At 45.6% G+C, this 19,326-nt stretch overlaps 1 protein-coding gene across 1 annotated transcript in view; it reads left to right on the top strand.

Annotated features, from left to right (window-relative positions):
* Positions 1-354: 354 nt before the first annotated feature.
* Positions 355-19,326, top strand: part of FOXO6 (forkhead box O6) — a 155,840-nt gene continuing 136,868 nt past the window's right edge. The window contains 1 exon segment of the mRNA XM_087970844.1: positions 355-840. Coding sequence (XP_087826970.1) covers positions 367-840 — 474 coding nt within the window. The 5' untranslated portion in view covers positions 355-366.

The raw sequence follows: 19,326 nt of genomic DNA, 5'->3' as shown, positions 1-19,326 counted from the left end.
GCTCCCCCGACGCACCTTCCTCCCCGAAGCCGCCGAAGCAACGTCTCCAACCAAGCCCGCCTCCCTCGCGCTCTTTTCTCTCCCTTTTTCCTCCCCGACCCACTTTGGTGCGATGCCGCCGCCGCTGCCGCTGCCGCCGTGGAGCGTCGCTTCCTAACGCGCCGTCTGCTCCGGAGCTGCCAGTCGACGCTTTTTGGGGCGGGGAGGTTGGAAACCTTTGGCTGGATTTTTCCCCCCTTCTTCTTTCTTTCTTTTACAAAGGAAAACCATCGCTTCCCTTTTCCCGGGATATAAAGCGGGGAAAAAAGAGGGAGGGGGGCAAAGGGGGGTGGGGGGAAAGGCGGACGTGGGGGGGGGGGGAGGACCATGGATGAGAAGCTGCAGGCGCATCAGGTTGACATCGACCCGGATTTTGAACCTCAGAGTCGGCCTCGCTCTTGCACCTGGCCGCTGCCTCACCCCGACTTTCCGGGCGAAGACGACGATGGAAGCGGCGGTGCGGGAGGAAGAGGAGGAGGAGGAGGCGGCGGCGGCGGCGGCGCTCCGAAGCACCCCTTGGCCGGCGGCACCGAAGGCGCCGAGAACGCCGGCGTGGCGGCGGAGCGTGGCAAAGCGACCCCGGCGCTGCCTTCCTTGAGCGCGGACGTTGGACAGCTCCGCAAAGCCAAGACTTCGCGGCGGAACGCTTGGGGCAACCTGTCGTACGCGGATCTCATCACCAAGGCGATCGAGAGTTCCCCGGAGAAACGGCTCACCCTCTCCCAGATCTACGACTGGATGGTCCGATACGTGCCCTATTTTAAGGATAAAGGCGACAGCAACAGCTCCGCGGGCTGGAAGGTACCTGGGGGGGCGGTCCTCTCCCGCCTTGCGCCCTCTTCCCCTCCCGCTTCCTACTCCCCGCTTCCTAGATGCCTAGTTTCCCAGAGGCGCTGGGGGAAGTTTTACTACTCTCGTCCTCCGTGGGGGTCTCCGGCGTGCTTTTCTTTGGTTTAGATGCCCAGCAGAAGGGGGTTGACCTGTGGTGGGTGTTTTTTTTTTTTTTTTTTTGGTCTTCCCCGGGGCTGCAAGGAGAGGTTGATTAAAAGGCTGTTCAAATGCTGGTCTTTCCCCGCTCCCTTTATTCCACCCTTTTACTTGAAAGAACAGCTTTGCAACTGTTCGTTGGTGTCTGGAGTATTAAAGTAATGGCAGGGGTGGCCAACCCTGAATCCTTCCCAGAGACTCTGGAGCATCCCTGCTGAGCATATGTTTGGCCCTAATAGGGCAAGGCCTTTGGCTTTATTGCAAGAGTGTCCCGCCCCCCCTCAAACCAAACTCTCTTGGAGTCCAGAGCTTGATTCCCGAGACTCTTCTCTCTCGTCTTTGACCCAGAAAGGGCAGTTACTCTCCTAGTAGCCTTATTGAACTCCGACTGGAGAGCACTTTTGCTTCTCGCTGAGCCAGAGGAGGAGAAAGTATTGTTGGCAGTAGTGAAGAGGGTGTAAGTGATTGCTTTTAAATGTACATTTTTCCCCCTTCTTCTTCTTTGCGCTGGGAAAGAGATAGGTCGTTTATCAGTAGCCTGGTCACTTATTCAACCGTTTTTGGCCAACCTCCCACATTGCCTTCTGCCCGGCAGCAAAGGAGTTGGGAGGGGGGAAAATGATTCCCTCCTTCTCGTATTGCAGTTAAGTGGCACCTGTCTGTCTGGAAGTACTTTTTGAAGCTTTCTTCTGCTCTGCTTGATTGAAATGCCACTTTGGAGAAAGGAAATTGGGAGGGGGGGGTGGGAGAAGAGGGAAGGGAATGTTGCTTTTCAGCTTTTGGCTTTTCAATTTGGTCAGTGGGTAGGTGGATAGAGTGAGGAGTGGGGAGGGGGGAAAGAGATCTTTTTTCTTCTGGAATGTAGTCTGGATTCTTGGAGCCTCTATCATTATCCCAAGGAAAACTTGAAATGTGATTCCTTCTACTGAGTAACTTGGTTTTCCCCCCCACGTCGAGCCAGTGGGACAAATGTTACTAATCCCATATGGATTCCATCAGATCCAAAACTGGACATTTAGTAAAATAGCCCTCTTGTGCTTGTTACAAACTTTGTACATGGGCAACATCTCTTTCTTGAATAAAAATGGGATTTAGTCTTCTTCTTCTTCTTCTTCTTCTTCTTCTTCTTCTTCTTCTTCTTCTTCTTCTTCTTCTTCTTCTTCTTCTTCTTCTTCTTCTTCTTCTTCTTCTTCTTCTTCTTCTTCTTCTTCTTCTTCTTCTTCTTCTTCTTCTTCTTCTTCTTCTTCTTCTTCTTCTTCTTCTTCTTCTTCTTCTTCTTCTTCTTCTTCTTCTTCTTCTTCTTCTTTCCTTCCTAAGGTCAGGTCATGGATAGAAATGTGGTTATTTGGAAAGTCGTTGCTGTGATACAGTCTTCATGGAGGGCTTTGAAACAGAGGTTCCCCCATTGTGTGTCTTGGCCCTGGAGAACCCTTGTAAATCTGGAAATAAATGATAGGAGGGAAGAAGACAACAGAGTGACTTGTATTTTCTTTATCCCTCTATTATCTGTTAGTCTTATCTAGAAGAGTTAAGATACACACCTCTCTCAATTTAACTCTATCAGTAGCAATCAATTCCTCTTTTATTGGGATTTAGTGTAGAGTTGGGCTGCATTCTTTCAATTTACAAGAAAAATGTGTATGTGTGTTTGGGTGAGGAAAATCTACTTTTTCAACCAAGGCAGTAACTCTTGTGTGAGAAAAAGGTATTTATGAAATACCTTTGGAAGGGAAGCAAAAGATGCCCCATATGGGCAGCAGAGGGTTCCCATTTTTTAAAAAAAAAAAAAAACTTATTTTTTTACTCTCCAGTTACTCAGTAACACTGTTCCATCAAGTGTCTGCACTGGCATGATCTGCATATTTTCTGCTGGATCTCAGTTCACGGGAATGGCTAAAGGAACGGTTTTCTTTTGTTATTTGTGTCTTTGGATGCAGAAATATCCTGGAAGCAGTGAACTGAAAGGTTAGACCAAGAGTTATACTGGTTACAGGAATCTGCACTTCATAGTTGGCAGATTCTCTCCCCTCCCCCCACTTTCTGCCAGCCTTTTCCAGTCTGGTGCCTCCAAATTTGTTGGGACTGGAACTCCTCAAGTTCCCAACCAACATGATGGATTCTCAGTTTCCTGAGAATCCTGGAAACTGTTTTCCCACCACGCTTGGATAATGCCATTGGGAGAGGCTAGGATCAGTCTTATTCAACCAGCTGCTAATCAAAAATCACGTTTACTAGTGCCCATTCACCCCATTCTCATTTCCTCTCTTTCCTCTGATCAAGAGTGGCTAATAAACCCTCTCTGGGTTTTGTTTAGAAGTGTGATTTAACTGGTTGTTCTATATCAGCAGGTTTATGATCGTTGCACTCTTGGGTACCAAGGCTTGCCCAGTTAAAATCTGCAAGAGTCTTCCTTTTCATTTCACAATACAGGAATGCTTCCCAACCTTGGCTTTTTTAAAGATGTGTGGACTTCGACTTCCAGAATGAATTATGTGAGTTGAAGTCCACACTCTTTAAAATGAGTAAGGTTGGGAAACACTGCAATATAATATTAAGGTGACATATGTTTATTGCTCTGGGAATCCATGGCACAGCCTGGACCTATGCCATGACTTGTTCATGGTCCCCTGACAATTAATACACACAATTTCTCCCCCCCGCCCCGAGGCCCCACACAAAACAAGTCAAGACCATCACTTTTTTGATGAAGCCAAAGTGTAGTTTTCGTTCAAAGCATAAAAGTAATGATTCAGACCCAGCAGTGTACCTGTGTAACAGGTTAGTAGAAATCAGCAGGGGGTTTTTTTACCTTGCAGTTCTCTACCCATGGAGGAGTAGAAACATATGCAAGGGAGCATCCAGACATCCAGAGCTTTTATCGTTGAGGTTTCCAAGTTGTCTGGTTTCCATGCTTTGGTTTTGGGAAAAGCTCTAATGAAGTTTGTTACAGCGAGGAGATCTTTCTCCCTGGGATTCTGCCAATGAAAGAGTGGGCATGAAAACTTTTGCCAGTATATGTGCTAGTCTGAGCTGAAATCTTTTGCCCCTCTTCATGGGATAAATCAAAGGAATTCTGCCAAAATGTGTCTCCGCCTTCCAATCTGGACCTGCCCGTACGTGTTCTTGTGAGACTTGGCACTGGTGCTCTTACGAGGTTCAGAAGTTAAGCAGCTGCTTCCCACTGTCCCTCCCTGACCCTCTTTCTCGAGAGGATTACAACACTGGCATGAATCAGGTCCCACAAAGAACTGATGAGAAATATTAGAAAATCTTTGAACTGTATGAAGTTTTGTCTGTCTATGTGATATACAAATTTATATGTATGGTGTTCAGCTTTGTTCGGGTATTTTCCCACGTCATTATAGTTGTGCTTTTAAAGTTGTAGCAACGTTTTGGCAGAATCTCATCTGCCATCATCAGGCTTCTGTATTGTGTTCGTCTATGAGTCAGACTTTCACAGCCGTTTCTGTTTTAAATTTGGGGCTAGCCTACTGCTGTGCCAGAATGGTTTTTTCTTCATCCTGATTGGTTGGGAGTCTTGGTCTGTGTTTATTGGTCTTGGAGTTTGCTGTGTTCTGCTTGATTGGTGTTTCTAATATCTTCTGTCTGTTTTGTGGCTTTTTTTGTCTTGATTGGCTAGCAACATTTTGTTTACTGTATTGGAGGCTTTTAGTGCGGCTTGGCTCTGAGTAAACGGACGGCTATCATTTATTAGGAAGCTAGATTTCATCTGGGTGCCTGGTTGGGATGTGTTTGAGCTGGAGGTATCAGTGGGGGGGTTTGTTTGTGCCCAGGTGTTTGCCTGGCTTTGCCAAGACCAATAAACACACACACACACACACACACATATATATTCAAAAAGTGTGGTGTAATAGAGGTGACTAGGTTCCAGTGGAACAAACTCTGCAATGGGGTCAGAATGACAGGCAAACCTGTTTTATACAACTTTTGTGTTTGTTGGAAGTAGGTTATGGGCCTTGAGCATGACTTATATTTACTTTTTTGGGGGTTGCTGTTCATTTGCTGTTTATTATGGATTTTTTGGTGTTTGTTTTGCTTTTAATCCTACCCAGAGTCACTTGTGTAAATGGATGGCCTTAAAAAATAAATGATTACATAAATAAATCGCGGGAAGCATTCATTTTGGAAAGATCCAAAATATATTCTAATGAACACTGTTTTTCAAGTTCTGTTTCATGCCTTTAAAGAAAAAAAAAAAAAAGATTTGGTGCAGTAATAAGTGGCTTTGCCCCAGTCAAAGACATTTTAGATGAAGGTTTTTGAAAATGCTCCTATTGAAATGGTGAATGATTGGTGAGGGGCTGTTTCATAGCTGCTTGCATTATCTTAGACTCTTTTCATGCTAAGAGTTGTAGTGTCAATTTACTGCATCTCAAGGTTGGGCTGGAAGAAAATGCTGTTGAAAAAGCTCTAAAAAAAATTGCTCAGAGTATGCACAAATTGCCACTGATCATCTTATGAGGATCCAGATTGTTGCGGGCAATAAGCCGGCTCAGTAAACCGCTTAGAGAGGGCTGTAAAATCACTGTGAAGTGGTATATAAATCTAAGGGGCATTGCTATTATGGCACTTGTCCTGATATCTCCTAGTTGAAATGGGCCGATATGACATGATAGTGCATGATGGGAGTCTCACATGCTTTGTACTTGGTCATGCTGGGAACTGGGAAGAGGGGTTACCCCATGCTTTTTCAAGAGGCAACTGGACTTTCTTTGTTTTTCCTTGAATGGATGAGTGAGAATTTCCATAAGCATCGAGAAGAGAGAATGTAAGGTTTAGGAGTCCCACGGCAACGGAACTCAGTCGCTTTCTCTTTTGGCTCCATGAAAATTAAGAGTTGGCTTGAAATGTGATGAAGAAAAAGAAACTCTACAACCCCCTATCAAAAGGTAGATCTTATCACAACATTATCTAAACACTTTCAGATAATTTTGTTTGTGGTCACAAGTCAAAGACTTTGAGTATCACTGTGTTCTGAACGGTTGTTGAGAAAGAGAAATTATCCTTTTGGGAACAATGAATCTGTCCTTCAGTTGTGTTACTAAAAGTGGTAGAAACTGTATTGTTGATTACTGTACTGGGAATCTGTGATTTTGGATTTTTGGTATTCCTAATCCAGGCTGGCAATTTCTTTCTGAGTCTATTTTGTCTGGGATGATCTCTGACAATGAAGCCCAGCTGTTGACTCTTCCTTACTGGTGATTAGCCCTGGTGTCTTCATTTTAATTTTGCAGTTTTACAGAGACATTACTTTACCATAGTACATTGCCAAAAGTATTTTCTCAGGCTTGTGATCCAGACCTTCTATTGTATTGTCTGGTCTGTAATTTCTTCTTGTCATCCCTCATTTTTTTTCTTTGTTTCTCCAAATTTATTTTCCCCAATTTAATTCCCCCCGTCCCTGTTCTTAACTCTGAATTCTGGGACATTTTATGCAAGAGTCTTGCACAATATTCTAAACCCGTAACTGGGTCAAAACCAACCAATAGACTGTATTTAGAATTAGATTGTTCACTACATCCAAACAAATAAACCATATTATGGTTTACCACGATGACTGCTTATATAACATGCTAATAACATTATATAACATGCTAAGACAGTGCTGGGTTTCCCTAACATACTAAAGCTATGAGCCCTGTTGTAGCCTAGTCTAACAAGTTGTGCAAACCCAGTCTGTATATCTGAGGTTCAGAAGCATCATGGTTTTCTTTGTGTGTGTGTGTGAGTGTGTGTGTGAGAGAGAGAGAGAGAGAGAAGGGGGCATAAGAGGGCCTTTTTCCTATGATAGTTACCTTACATAATTAATCTTCTGTGGTCCCCAATGAATTGTCAGCCACCGGGCCCCCTTCCTGATTCACCGAGAATTCCAAAGCGTTTCCCCCGTGCTATGGAAACAGCTTCCCCCATCTTACCAGCCGCTGCTTTGAAATGTGGGATTACAAGGTAAGATTTAAAGCTCCCAGTTGTCCCCTCCATCCTGTTCCCTAAAGCCAATTGAGAACTTCAGCTCCTGTGCACCATTTAACTTGCATCATCGCATCCCTCCCTCCCACCTTGTGCTGTTAACGTAGATCTATTATCCTTCTGGGAGCAGGCTTCTGCTTTTGAATGAATTATTTAAGTGTGGGAGGGGGAGGGGGGTGCGTTTAGGCAGAGACAGGCAAAACTTACTGAGTTTAAAACTTAACCCAGCTTAACGTGTTATGTAGGAAGAGGGCACTAGGTGTGTAACTCTGCCAGCTAAGCATGTTGTGTGGGCACAACCAGTCTCTCTCTCTCTCTCTCTCTCTCTCTCTCTCTCTCCGCCCCTCCCCCTGGCCTTTAATAGATAGTAAAGCCTATGCATTCATTTTATTCATTTATTATTAGATTGGTGTGCTGCTCATCTCGTCTTTTTACTCTTTTAAGATAATATGGGTGCTCTACAGCACGAGAACTGTCAACTTCAGCTGCCTAAAATAAAAGGCTTCTAGGGAAAGGAAGATCAAGATTGCACACCTGCCATTTTGTTTGTTTGTTTGTTCCTTTTGTTTTAACGGAGCCATATTCAATTTTTAAAAGCTTCTGAACTAAAAAGCCTGCTAGGTCCTGTTGAACCCTAATATCACCTCTGATGAACAATGGGGCTTCAATAAAACCAGGATGAACTCCAGAGCAGGGGCCGCCAACCTTTTGGACCTCAGGGACCGCTCATAATTTTAAATCCTGAGGACCAGAGACCCTGGGAAAATCCCCCCCAAAAGTCGGCAGGAAAATTCCCACCCCGTTTTCCTATGATCATTCTTTATTTGGGATTGCAGGATACTGTCTCTAGCTCCGTTCTGGGGGAGAGAGAGAGAGAGAGAGAGGGAGGGAGGGAGAGAAAAAGAAGGGGAGGGAGAGACACTTTTGGCTTCATGCAAGGAAAGCAGCAGAAGTAGCAAGTCTTTCTTTCTCTTCTCCACAACTCCACCAGAAATGAGTCTTTGCCGGCGCAGCCTCTTGGAGCAGGATGCCTTGCAGGGTCCCAAAGACTCATTTCTGGTGGAGTTTGGGGGAGAGAAAGAAAGACTTTTGCTGTTTTCTTTGCATGCAGCCAAAAGCAGAAGAAGAAAGAAGCAGAAAGAAGCAGCCCGGTGGCCAGGCCAGGCGTGTGGGGCGTGTGGGGAAAGTTTCCCCCCTTCACCCTTTCCCCCCCTCCCCTCACTACCTCATATTGTTTGCAATGCAAGCAATGCAAGCCTTGTGTTCCCGCGCAGCCTGCATTAGTTAGTTTACTGTATTGTCATTGCACCTTGTACAATGAAATCAAACACCATCTTCAGTGCATATCATGACCATGAAAATAAACACAAACACACATCCTTCACACTCCACATTAATTGCTTGGGAGTGCTTGGGGTGTGTGTGTGACATTTCTCTGCGGACCACTAAAATTTTCTCGTGGACCATCAGTGGTCCCCGGCCCACTGGTTGGCAACCACTGCTCCAGAGAACCCAGGAGATAGGATAATTGGTTTTTAATGTACAGACCTGGGAAGTTTGAAGGAAACTCTGTGTCCCGGGTATCCTTTCTTTTGCAGAATATTCTTCCTGCTATTGCTGGAAGTAGTCCTAAAAGGTCTTGTAACCTGTATGACAGCTTGTAACCTGGATCAGGGATTCTGGATATCTTCCCAGTCTTGCTCATGTGAAGAGTGCAACAGTTTTGGTCTGTGTGATTTTGCCTGTGGGATGCTGGCCTTGTAGTTAAGGACTTGGTCTTAGGAGTTTGTGCAGGCCCTTCTGTTTTGGGTTTTGAAGCTGTGAGGCCACGTGTGTGTGTGTGTGTGTGTGTGTGTGTGTGTGTGTGTGTGTGTGTGTGTGTGTGTGTGTGTGTGTGTGTGTGTGTGTGTGTGTGTGTGTGTGTGTGTGTGTTTGTTTGTGTTTGTGTAGGGCACGGAGGCTATTTCCTCCCTGTTCGTCAGATGCTGCCCAGGAAAGCCTCTTGACTGACAGCTCTGTTTAATTAGTGAATTGTTATTTTATCCATTCCAAAGTGCTTGGAGTTTTCTGCTCCAGCTCCTGCAATTCTACTTGTTAATGGGAAAACCAACATCCTCTGTCAAAGAAGCAGCGGCTCGGATGCATTTTTAAAGCACTGTTTGTGCCTTTTTGACATCCAAAAATATAACAATAAAGCTATCAGCTAGTGGAAGCCTGCTGGAGGCAGGTCTGACAGTGCCAAAACCTTAATTGCCCAGCCTCCCCTCCCTTCCCCCCACCTTCCTCTTACATGGTAAGGCTGCCTTTCGGTGATACAGTCTTGGAACCAACAAAGTGGCATCAGGACATGGAGCAGGGGAGTAGCCGGCAGACTAGGCAGATCTTGCCCGCAGTAGAAGCTTGCAAATAAGCCATCGCTTCCTCACTCCCTCTGCCCATCTCTTCCCTTGCTTCAAAGCAAGGCCATGGAGAGAATGATGGCCAGGATTACGCAATGTCAGTTTCTAATGTGCAGCATTAAGGGGAGGAAAAGTTAGCTTAGTCTTCCGGTGTTGAGGCTGGGCCACTTGAGAGCCACTGTGGTGGTTGTAAGGGGCGTGCATAAGTGCACAATCATGCCTACCGTCCCTGTCCTATGATCCATTTATTTGTACCTATTTCCTATATTCTTACTCATGTTTATTCTTATACCTATTATCTTGTAAGCAATTGACAAATCAAATCAAATCAAATCAAATAAATAAAATAAAATTGTCAATCACGATTCCATCAGAACTCCCACTATAAATGGGGGGCAGGTAGGTTGTAATGGGGAGATCGGAGTTAGTATGTCATTTCAAACAGCTTCTCGTCCACATTATCTTAATTGTAATTTCTTGTTTCTTTGTTTGTTTTCTTTTGAAGATGTTTCGCTTCTCATCCAAGAAGCTTCCTCAGCTCTGGCAGGATAATGGAGAATGAAAGGATTTATACTCCTTGCAGACAACTGGTCGTTTGCATCCTTTTAGAGAGTAGTTGAAGCACTTGGAGGTTTACCTGTGTGCTCAGGGTCACCTGAGTAGTGCCAACCCGTTCTCCACACCCATTTGCAATACCCAGGTAAACCTGAAGACACTGATAAACCTCCAAGCGGCCTGAACGACTCTCTAAAAAGGATGCAAATGAGCAGCTGTCTGCAAGGAATATAAATCCTTCCATTCCCCACTATCCCGTCAGAGCTGAAGAAGCTTCTTGGATGAGAAGCAAAATGTCTTCAAAAGAAAGCAAAACAAAATGTCCAGTTGCCTCCTGAAAAAGCACCTTGACAACCATGACCTGGATGACTGAGAATCACTACACACTTGTGGTGATTCTTCAATTATTCTGCATGAGGTGGGGTAGAAAATGTCTGCCAGTTGGTATGATGTCGAGGGCATGGATGGCTCGGAAGAAATGGCCAGGGTGTCACATGACTGAGCAGGGCTTTCTGGGCTCTGAACCAGGAAATTCCTTTATATGGGATTCATTTGTACAACTTATTAAACAGATCGGTTAAAGATGTACTTGGTTGCAGGCTACCTACCTTTGGTTAAGTTTTAATTCTTAAGGGTTTTGTTTTTCCTCTCCTGGTTTAGCCCCTTGTGCAAATTTAGCTCTGGGGTTAGGCAACCTGGTGTTCTCCTGATAATTTCCCATCAACCCCAAGCATCACGGTGAATTTCAAGTGTTTGTGGGATTTGTAATTAAAAATACAGTGTGACACTAGATTGCCCATCTCTGCCTGTCCCTTTGGCCGATAGACGATTCAGTGCGTTGTACTGATCCAGGAAACAGGTTAATTCCTAAACCAGAATTGAATTTGTCAGGCAAACATGGCCCTAAAATTTAGACTACTGAAGAGGAAGCACCTCTCAACACATCTGTTCCTTTTCTTCTTTTATTGGCTACATTCCCGTAACACACTTAACCTGATTTAGGAATCACACTGATATCTGGGCTTTCACTCAAACTATGAAAAGGAGCGAGGTTAACATGAGAGTGAGGTGGGTTGACCCAAGCCACAAAAAACGAACCTTAACCCTAGCTTAGAATGCTCTGTGCCAATGCATTTTATACCTGACCCGATTTTGTGTATATAAACATTTCCAATGTGTTATAGCTGAAGAAAAAAAAATCCTTTTCAGCACTTGAGGCATTTCTCTGAAAGAGGTTTTTAGAAAGGAGCTTTGATCAAAACATGTATTACATGCTACTCCTGTATTTCTGCTATAAGTTTTGTTTAAGTGTTCTTAATTCCTTCCTTCCTTTCCTCCCTCCCTCCCTCCTTCCTTCCCCATTTTATACAGAGAGGGTTTAAAATAAATATATTCCTTCCTTCCTTCCTTCCTTCCTTCCTTCCTTCCTTCCTTCCTTCCTTCCTTCCTTCCTTCCTTCCTTCCTCATTTTATACAGATGGGGTTTAAAATAAATATCTTCCTTCCTTCCCTCCCTCCTTCCCTCTTTCCCCATTTTATACAGATGGGGTTTAAAATAAATATCTTCCTTCCTTCCTTCCTTCCTTCCTTCCTTCCTTCCTTCCTTCCTTCCTTCCTTCCTTCCTTCCATCCATCCATCCATCCATCCATCCATCCATCCATCCCTCCTTCCTCATTTTATACAGATGGCGTTTAAAATAAATATCTTCCTTCCCTCCCTCCTTCCCTCTTTCCCCATTTTATACAGAGGGTTTAAAAATAAATATCTTCCTTCCTTCCTTCCTTCCTTCCTTCCTTCCTTCCTTCCTTCCTTCCTTCCTTCCTTCCTTCCTTCCTTCCTTCCTTCCTTCCTTCCTTCCTTCCTTCCTTCCTTCCTTCCTCATTTTATGCAGGTAGGGTTTAAAATAAATATCTTCCTCCCTCCCTCCTCCCTCTCTCTTCACCTTTTCCAGAATTGCTTTTCAGGCAGTGCTAACTGCTGAAGTAACACAAACCTGCTAAACGGACGAGCTTTATGATAGCATAAAAAATGATACTACAGCAGTGAGTAGAGCTTTATTAAACCCCAGAGACAGGCTGCAAATGAACAGCTTGCTCTGCTCTTCATTCTTCCTCCCTCCTATATTAAAAAAAATAACTCAAATATAAATTACAATTAAGATGACGTGGACTGGAAGCCGTTTCATATGACACACTAACTCTGATCTCCCCACTACAACCCACCTGCCCCTCCCACCCCCCAAAGTCTGGTTGCCTCCATTTAGTGGGCGTTCCGATGGAATCGTGATTGCCCAATGTTTGCCCTGCCCTGCCCTGATTGCTCAGATGGGGTCCAGGACTCCGGGGGGTGGGGGTGGGGGGAATGTGAACTGATGAAAGTGGAGAGATGCGCCTCTTCCCCACTCCATGCGGCTACCGTTTTTTGTGTTATGTTGCTTGAATGACAGGCTGTTTCCCTGGCCTTTAATATTGTTAGCAGAAAAGTGGGATTACACAGTTGAAACAGCATGGAATCATAGAATTAAGTTCTCAAAATGCAATAAGACCCTAGTGCCGGTTAAGAAACCCAAACCGCTTTGCCCACCTAGCAAGCCCGTTGCTGATACGCACACTGGATTGCCTCTGAGGGGACAGCTGCTTTGCATGGTATCCTAAAAAGCTGATGGCTAAGATCCTACACCTCGGTGAATTATAGTCTCCCCCAATCCCATTTTAGCCTGGCTAAATATACAGTATTGGGGGAACTCAGCCCTATCTTCTAAGACTCAGAGCATATCCTTCACAATGCCTTCCTTCAGCATGGAATCAGTAACACAGGATGCAACCACAGAATTCCTTCCCGAGGATGGTCTACTTTTTAATGCTTTCAGTATTCCTGGCAAGCTTCCACAGATCCACTCCTGAAAAGCCCTCGTACAGTAAAAGCACTCTCAGCTTGTGCATCAGCAATCAAGAGAAGGAGTGAGACCTGCAACAAAACGCGCCCAGAATCCTAGAATGGTACACTTGGAAGGGATTCCCTAGTCCAACCTTCTGCAAGAAAACCAAACGAATCATCCAGGGGAGAAGGATTGGCTGTCCAATCTCTTCTTCAAAACCTCGTGAGAAAACTCTCTCCTCAAGGAGAGACCCAGCCTAGAACTCAGGAAACATTTCATGACAGGGAGAACAATTCGCCAGTGGAACTGCTTGCCTCCAGAAGTTGAGGGTGCTCCAACGCTGGAGGTTTTTAAGAAGAGACTGGACAGCCATTTATCCAAAATGGTAATCGGGTTTCTTGCCTGAGCAGGAGGTTGGACTAGAAGATCTCCAAGGTCCCTTAGAGCAGGGGTCTCCAACCTTGGCAACTTTAAGCCTGGCGGACTTCAACTCCCAGAATTCTGGGAATTGAAGTCCACCAGGCTTAAAGTTGCCAAGGTTGGAGACCCCTACCTTAGACTCCCTTAAAGTTCCATGTTCTATTCTGTGTTCTTTATTCTATGAGATGGAGAACCCACAACCTGCAAAGGTTCCACCCTTGCTCAGAAATCAATAATAATAAAAGGTAAAACTTTCCCCTTGCACATACGTGCTAGTCGTTTCCGGCTCTAGGGGATGGTGCTCATCTCCGTTACAAAGCCAAAGAGCCAGTGCTGTCCGAAGATGTCTCTGTGGTCATGTGGCCGGCATGACTAAACGCCAAGGCGCATGGAACGCTGTTACGTTCCCACCAAAGTGGTCCCTATTTTTCTACTTGCATTTTTTACATGCTTTCAAACTGCTAGGTTGGCAGAAGCTGGGACAAGTAATGAGACCTCACTCTGTTACACAGCACTAGGGATTCGAACCACTGAACTGCTGACCTTTCGATCTGCTTACCTTTTAAGCTTGGTGTCTTAGCCATTGAGCCACCGTGTCCCTTTCAATAATAATAGAGGTAAATTTGTAAATGCCGATTGTATATTTCCAGGATGTTGCATATTTTGTTTAAACAACCTCAATAGAGGTTGTTTAAACAAAATATACAACATCCTGGAAACATACAATCACCATTTGCAAACTTCCCAGCCCACTTACAATAAGCAAAAGTCAATGGGGAAAGCCGGATATGGTTAATGACCACGTGATTCATTTAATTGCAGTAATTTGCTTAATAACTGTGGCAAAAAAAAATGTGGTAAAATTGGGTGAACAACTCACTGAACAACTGCTTTACTTAGCGATAGAAACTCTTTTCTCATTTGTGGGTTGTAAGTTGATGAACACATGTAGCTGCGTGAGAGTGTGCCTCTACAACAATGAAGTGGAGTTTCAGTAGTTTTTGTGAAGTTTGTTTCCTGGCCTGGCATACCTTGATGAGCTGACACTGGCCTGCACACTCTTCCCAAGACCGCCATTAAACTTCAGTTTGTGTAAAGGAGAAAAATTCTTAAAATACATGCAGGCTAGCCACATTACTATACAGGAAATCAGGTTTAGATCAAATTCAATTTAGCCTTGTCCATGTCTCTGTTTTTATTCCACCTAGGTTTCCAGTGACTGCTGATCCCAAACAAGTTGTGTGCCTTACAGCAGGGAGCCACAATATTTCAGAGCATGTGTTATGCCCTCCTTCCCAAAATGGCCAATCACTAGGCATCCTTTCACAACAGGAGGTAAATTGGACTAGGCTGCTCTCCATCATCTTTTCAGGGATGCCCTTTTCTACCTGAGCATACCTGTCAGGAGTCCAGGTAGTTCAAAAGAATGTTGGTTTATTGTAGGTTAAAACTGTCTACAAGAATCTGAACTACTAACAGTCAAAGCAAACAGGTGGTAGATAAGAGCTAACAGAATTTAAGGTGGGCTGGATTTCTTAGATCTTTTATGGGTGTGCAGGGATTTGAGGCTGATGATGTGTTTGACTCCTTCCTCGGGCTCAACCTGATAATCTCCTACAGTGCCTTTTTCTTCCCCTTTCCCCCCTGAGAAGGTAGATATTCCTCCTTCCAAAACCTACGCTGCTACCCTATCATTTTTATTTTCTAAGAATGCCTCCAGGGTTTATACAAGAGTTCAAAGTATTTTTGGAAATCAAGATTATGCCCAAGGCTGTGGGTTTGCTTTGCAGCATGCTAGTTTCCCTGAGTGTTTTAATTATGTCATCCATAAAATAGCATTGGGTGGGCCGTGGAATGTGCACGACAGCAAAGGAGGGGTGTGGGGCCCGCACCTCGTGATGCAGGATTGGGAAGCCAGGTTTCACAACAGCGGGATGGAGCTTGGCACCAGGTTGGCAACTTGGGATTAGACTTTCTTGAGGAATTGAGGGTTTTAAGGGAACATTTAGCCCCCCCCCCCCCCATGAGACTTAAAAAGCACACACTTTGCCCTTAACCTTCCCCACCCCCCCCCCAGTACAGTACTAAAAATGGCTAAAAGAAACGCGCCTCAAGTTGTTTGCCTCAACCACTCTGCAGAAAAGGACACGGGAGAGATTCCTTGGTTTCTTTCCCAGGCTTCGCCTTCGTTTCTTTGACTCTCTTGTTTATAGCTCCGATCCTCAAATCAGATGGCCATTCCCCTTCACTACCCGCCCCGCCCCGCTAGAGTACTCACTGTCTGGGTTTTTAGTTCAGCACAATCTCCCCTTTGATCCGTAGCCGCTGCCTCCCTGTGCGTTCCCAGCTTCCCACCCCTTTCCGCGAACCAGCTGCTTTGTCTGTGCCCTTTTGTCCTGCGGAAGGTGTCAGTCCAAACCGGTTGGAGGTGAAAGGCAGCTGAGGTTGTGGAAGGATCCTCAGAGCAGTTTTGCTTGTGTTCCTGCTTAAGCCTCTTTTGGACAGCAATACGTCCATTATTTTGGGCTGCCTTGATAGCAAAGGGGAAGAGAGGGAGAGGGAGGGAGGGGGGGGGAGAGAGGAGGGAGGGAGAGAGAGGAGGGAGAGAGAGAGAGGATGGAGGGAGGGAAAGAGGAGAGGGGAGGGAGGGAAGGAGAAAGGAGAGAGAAAGGAGGGAGGGAGAAAGGAGAGAGGGAAGGGAGGTAGGGAGAGGAGAGAGAAGAGAGAGGGGAGGGAGGGAGAGAGAGAGGAGAGAGAGGGAGGGAGAAAGGAGAGAGGGAGGAGGGAGGAGAGAGAGAGAGAGAGAGGAAGGAGAGAGAGGAGGGAGGGAGGGAAAGAGGAGAGGGGAGGGAGGGAAGGAGAAAGGAGAGAGAACGGAGGGAGGGAGAAAGGAGAGAGGAAAGGGAGGTAGGGAGAGGAGAGAGAAGAGAGAGGGGAGGGAGAGAGAGAGAGAGAGAGAAGGAAGGAGAGGAGGGAGGGAGGGAAAGAGGAGAGGGGAGGGAGGGAAGGAGAAAGGAGAGAGAACGGAGGGAGGGAGAAAGGAGAGAGGAAAGGGAGGTAGGGAGAGGAGAGAGAAGAGAGAGGGGAGGGAGAGAGAGAGGGAGAGAGAGAGAGGAAGGAGAGAGAGAGGAGGGAGGGAGAGGTAGATAAATACAAAGATTACTTTCATCTACTGGGAGGAGAAAAAACAGCTGAGGCATTGCTAGGAGGGAGCCGTGCTAGTTGGGAAGGAAGGGCAGGAATGGAGGTTGAATGGGAAAGGGCTACCATTCAGGGATTAGAGCTCAGCTGGGTTTGGGCGCCTCCCCTGCCAAGGTTTGAAGGATTTGTTTGCTAGGTGCTCCCTAGGCGCCAGAGAACGATCTCTGAAATCCTCTGGGTGGTAGCAAGCCCAGCTTCCTTGCACTCTGTATGTTTCTGAGAGCACGGAAGAAGGAAGACAAGGCAGGCAGCCAGGGGTGTATTTCTGCTCTCCCTCCCTTCGAACCCCAACTCTTTGTTTCCTATGTGTGGCTCTCCCTAGCTCCAACCCGATTCCCTTTCGCTACGAGTGCCCTGTTCTCTATAGTCCATGGCGTTTGCGAGATTGTTATGGCAGCTTCCTTCCACATGTTTCCATTGCGTCATGCTCTCCTGTGTAGGCAGGGCTGGGATGCTGCTGGTATAACAACCGGTTCCGTGATCGCGTGTGAACAGCCATGGAAAAAATCCTTACCTGCTATGTTACTTCAGGGGAGTAACACAGCTGAGGAGCGGCAATCCGCTCTCCTGCATTTGATCAGCTGGGACGATAAAGGGGTCAGTAGAGCACAGGGGTGGGCGGAGGGGTTCGCCCGAACCAGTCGGAACCGGCAGCATCCCACCTTGAATTCTGTTGGCTCTTATCTACTACCTATTTGCTTTGACCGTTAGTAGTTCAGATTTTGTAGAGAGTTTTAACCTACCATAAACCTACATTCTTTTGAACTACCTAAGCTCCTGACAGGTGTGCTCAGGTAGAAAAGGGCATCCCTGAAAAGGTGATGGAGAGCACCTTTGTGTCTAGGTCTTCTATCCCACTTGATCATCTGTTCCATGACCGCCATGCCATGGCCTACCTGCTAGTCCAGCCACCTGCTCAGGTAGAAAACCCTATACTATTTCAGACAAATGGTTGTCCAACCTCTTCTTAAAACACCTCCAGTGATGAAACACCCACAACTTCCGAAAGCAAGCTGTTGCACTCATTGTTCTAACAACTACTGTGCATGTTGCATCTGATACAGAAAAGTGAGGCTCCTAAGCTCTCTCCTTCATGGGTGTCTGCTTCTTAAATCAGTGCCTCAGGAAAAAGTCTACCGTATGTCGGAGCAGTCTATTTATCATGATTGTCAGTGTCCTCCTCTCTGCCAATGGAAGGTCTTCAGGCTCTTGCAGGTGAAGGAGATAGATAGACAATCCATTTCTGTGTCCCAGTGAAGGCTCCCATTGCTTTCTACTTGATTCCTTGTGTTCACCCACCATGGCTGGGCAAAGAAGATATGCCACCCCCAGTATGGTTAAGAAAGCTGAAATGTCCCCCCCATGTAACCTAGGCTGATAAAAAGTTTGTTGGATTCGAAAAGCAGCTTCAAAACAAAGTTTAGCTCCATCCTTGGCTCATTTTCCACAGCGGTAATGGTAGCTCAGTCTCCAAGTTTCGGTTAAGTTCCAGGTTGAGTTCTTAGCACTGCCGGTTAAAAAGTCCATCCTGCTAAGCCTTGAAGGAATATTGTAATCAAGTGTGCAGTGTTTCTTTTTTTATGTGAAAGGGGATTTGGGGTTTTTTTGATTGGTGTACTAGGGCAGGGGTCTCCAACCTTGGCAACTTTAAGACTTGTGGGCTGAAGTCCACAAGTCTTAAAGTTGCCAAGGTTGGAGACCCTGTACTAAGATCTTCCTTCCAGAAAACAACGATGGGGCAAGGAAACCGTGGCATTCAATCTTATTTCATCCCCATGTAATTTCTCCCCCTTTCTGTCCCATTAAAATATTTACAGTTTGGGGGAAATAACGGGTGTTTTTCTTGACTACCTGGGCATCCTGAAGCCTCAGGCTTGTGTATCTCTGAGTTATATGGTTGGAGATTTGTGAATGTCTTAGAGCAGGGGTGTCCAACCTTGGCAACTTTAAGACTTGTGGACTTCAACTCCCAGAATTCCTCAGCCAGCTTTGCTGGCTGAGGAATTCTGGGAGTTGAAGTCCACAAGTCTTAAAGTTGCCAAGGTTGGACACCCCTGTCTTAGAGGGTACTAAGAAAAAGGAAACAAGAAATGGCTGTGGGCCAAGCTGTTGGTCGAAATAAACCCTGGCTTCTTAGGTCAACCCTATTTATTTATTATTAATTGCTTGAATGTATGCCTTGCCTTTTGCACTAATGGAGATGACCTGGAGATTATTTGAAATCATAAATAAATCAATAGGAATAGCTTGAGATTGACTGAATGATATTACCACCAGTAAGTAGAAGAACTTCAGTGGTGGGATTCAATTTTTTTTTTACTACCGGTTCTGTGGGCGTGGCTTGGTGGGCGTGGCAGCGGAAGGATACTGTAAAATCTCCAGTCAGAGGTGGTATTTGCTGGTTCTCCAAACTACTCAAAATTTCCACTACCAGTTCTCCAGAACTGGTCAGAACCTGCTGAATACCACCTCTGATGTACATCAACATAGAAAATGCAGACTAGCTCAGTCTTTACCATCCTGGTGTTCCTCCAGATATAGAATCATAGAATAATAGAGTGGGAAGGGACCTTGGAGGTCTTCTAGTCCAACCGCATGCTTGAGTAAGGGACCCTATAGCATGTTAGACAAATGGTTGTCCAGTCTCTTTGAAAGCCTCCAGTGATGGGGCACCCATAACTTCTCAATGCAAGCTATTCCATTGGTTGATTGCTCTCACCGTTGGGAAATGTCTCCTTGGTTCTAGGCTGCTTCTATATCAGGTTGCCTTACTGAAATCAGCTTGGGTTGTTGATGAGAAACTCTGAATAGAGAAAGAAACAATTCCCTAACCCTAACCCTTCCAGATTTGAGATTGG

Source organism: Notechis scutatus, chromosome 8 (assembly GCF_049901735.1).
Source record: "Notechis scutatus isolate UNSWTSFEM ecotype Mainland chromosome 8, rNotScu1.2, whole genome shotgun sequence".
In the NCBI taxonomy this organism is placed as follows: domain Eukaryota; kingdom Metazoa; phylum Chordata; class Lepidosauria; order Squamata; family Elapidae; genus Notechis; species Notechis scutatus.
The sequence above is the reverse complement of the archived record's forward strand: the minus strand, read 5'-3'. Positions and strand labels throughout refer to the sequence as shown.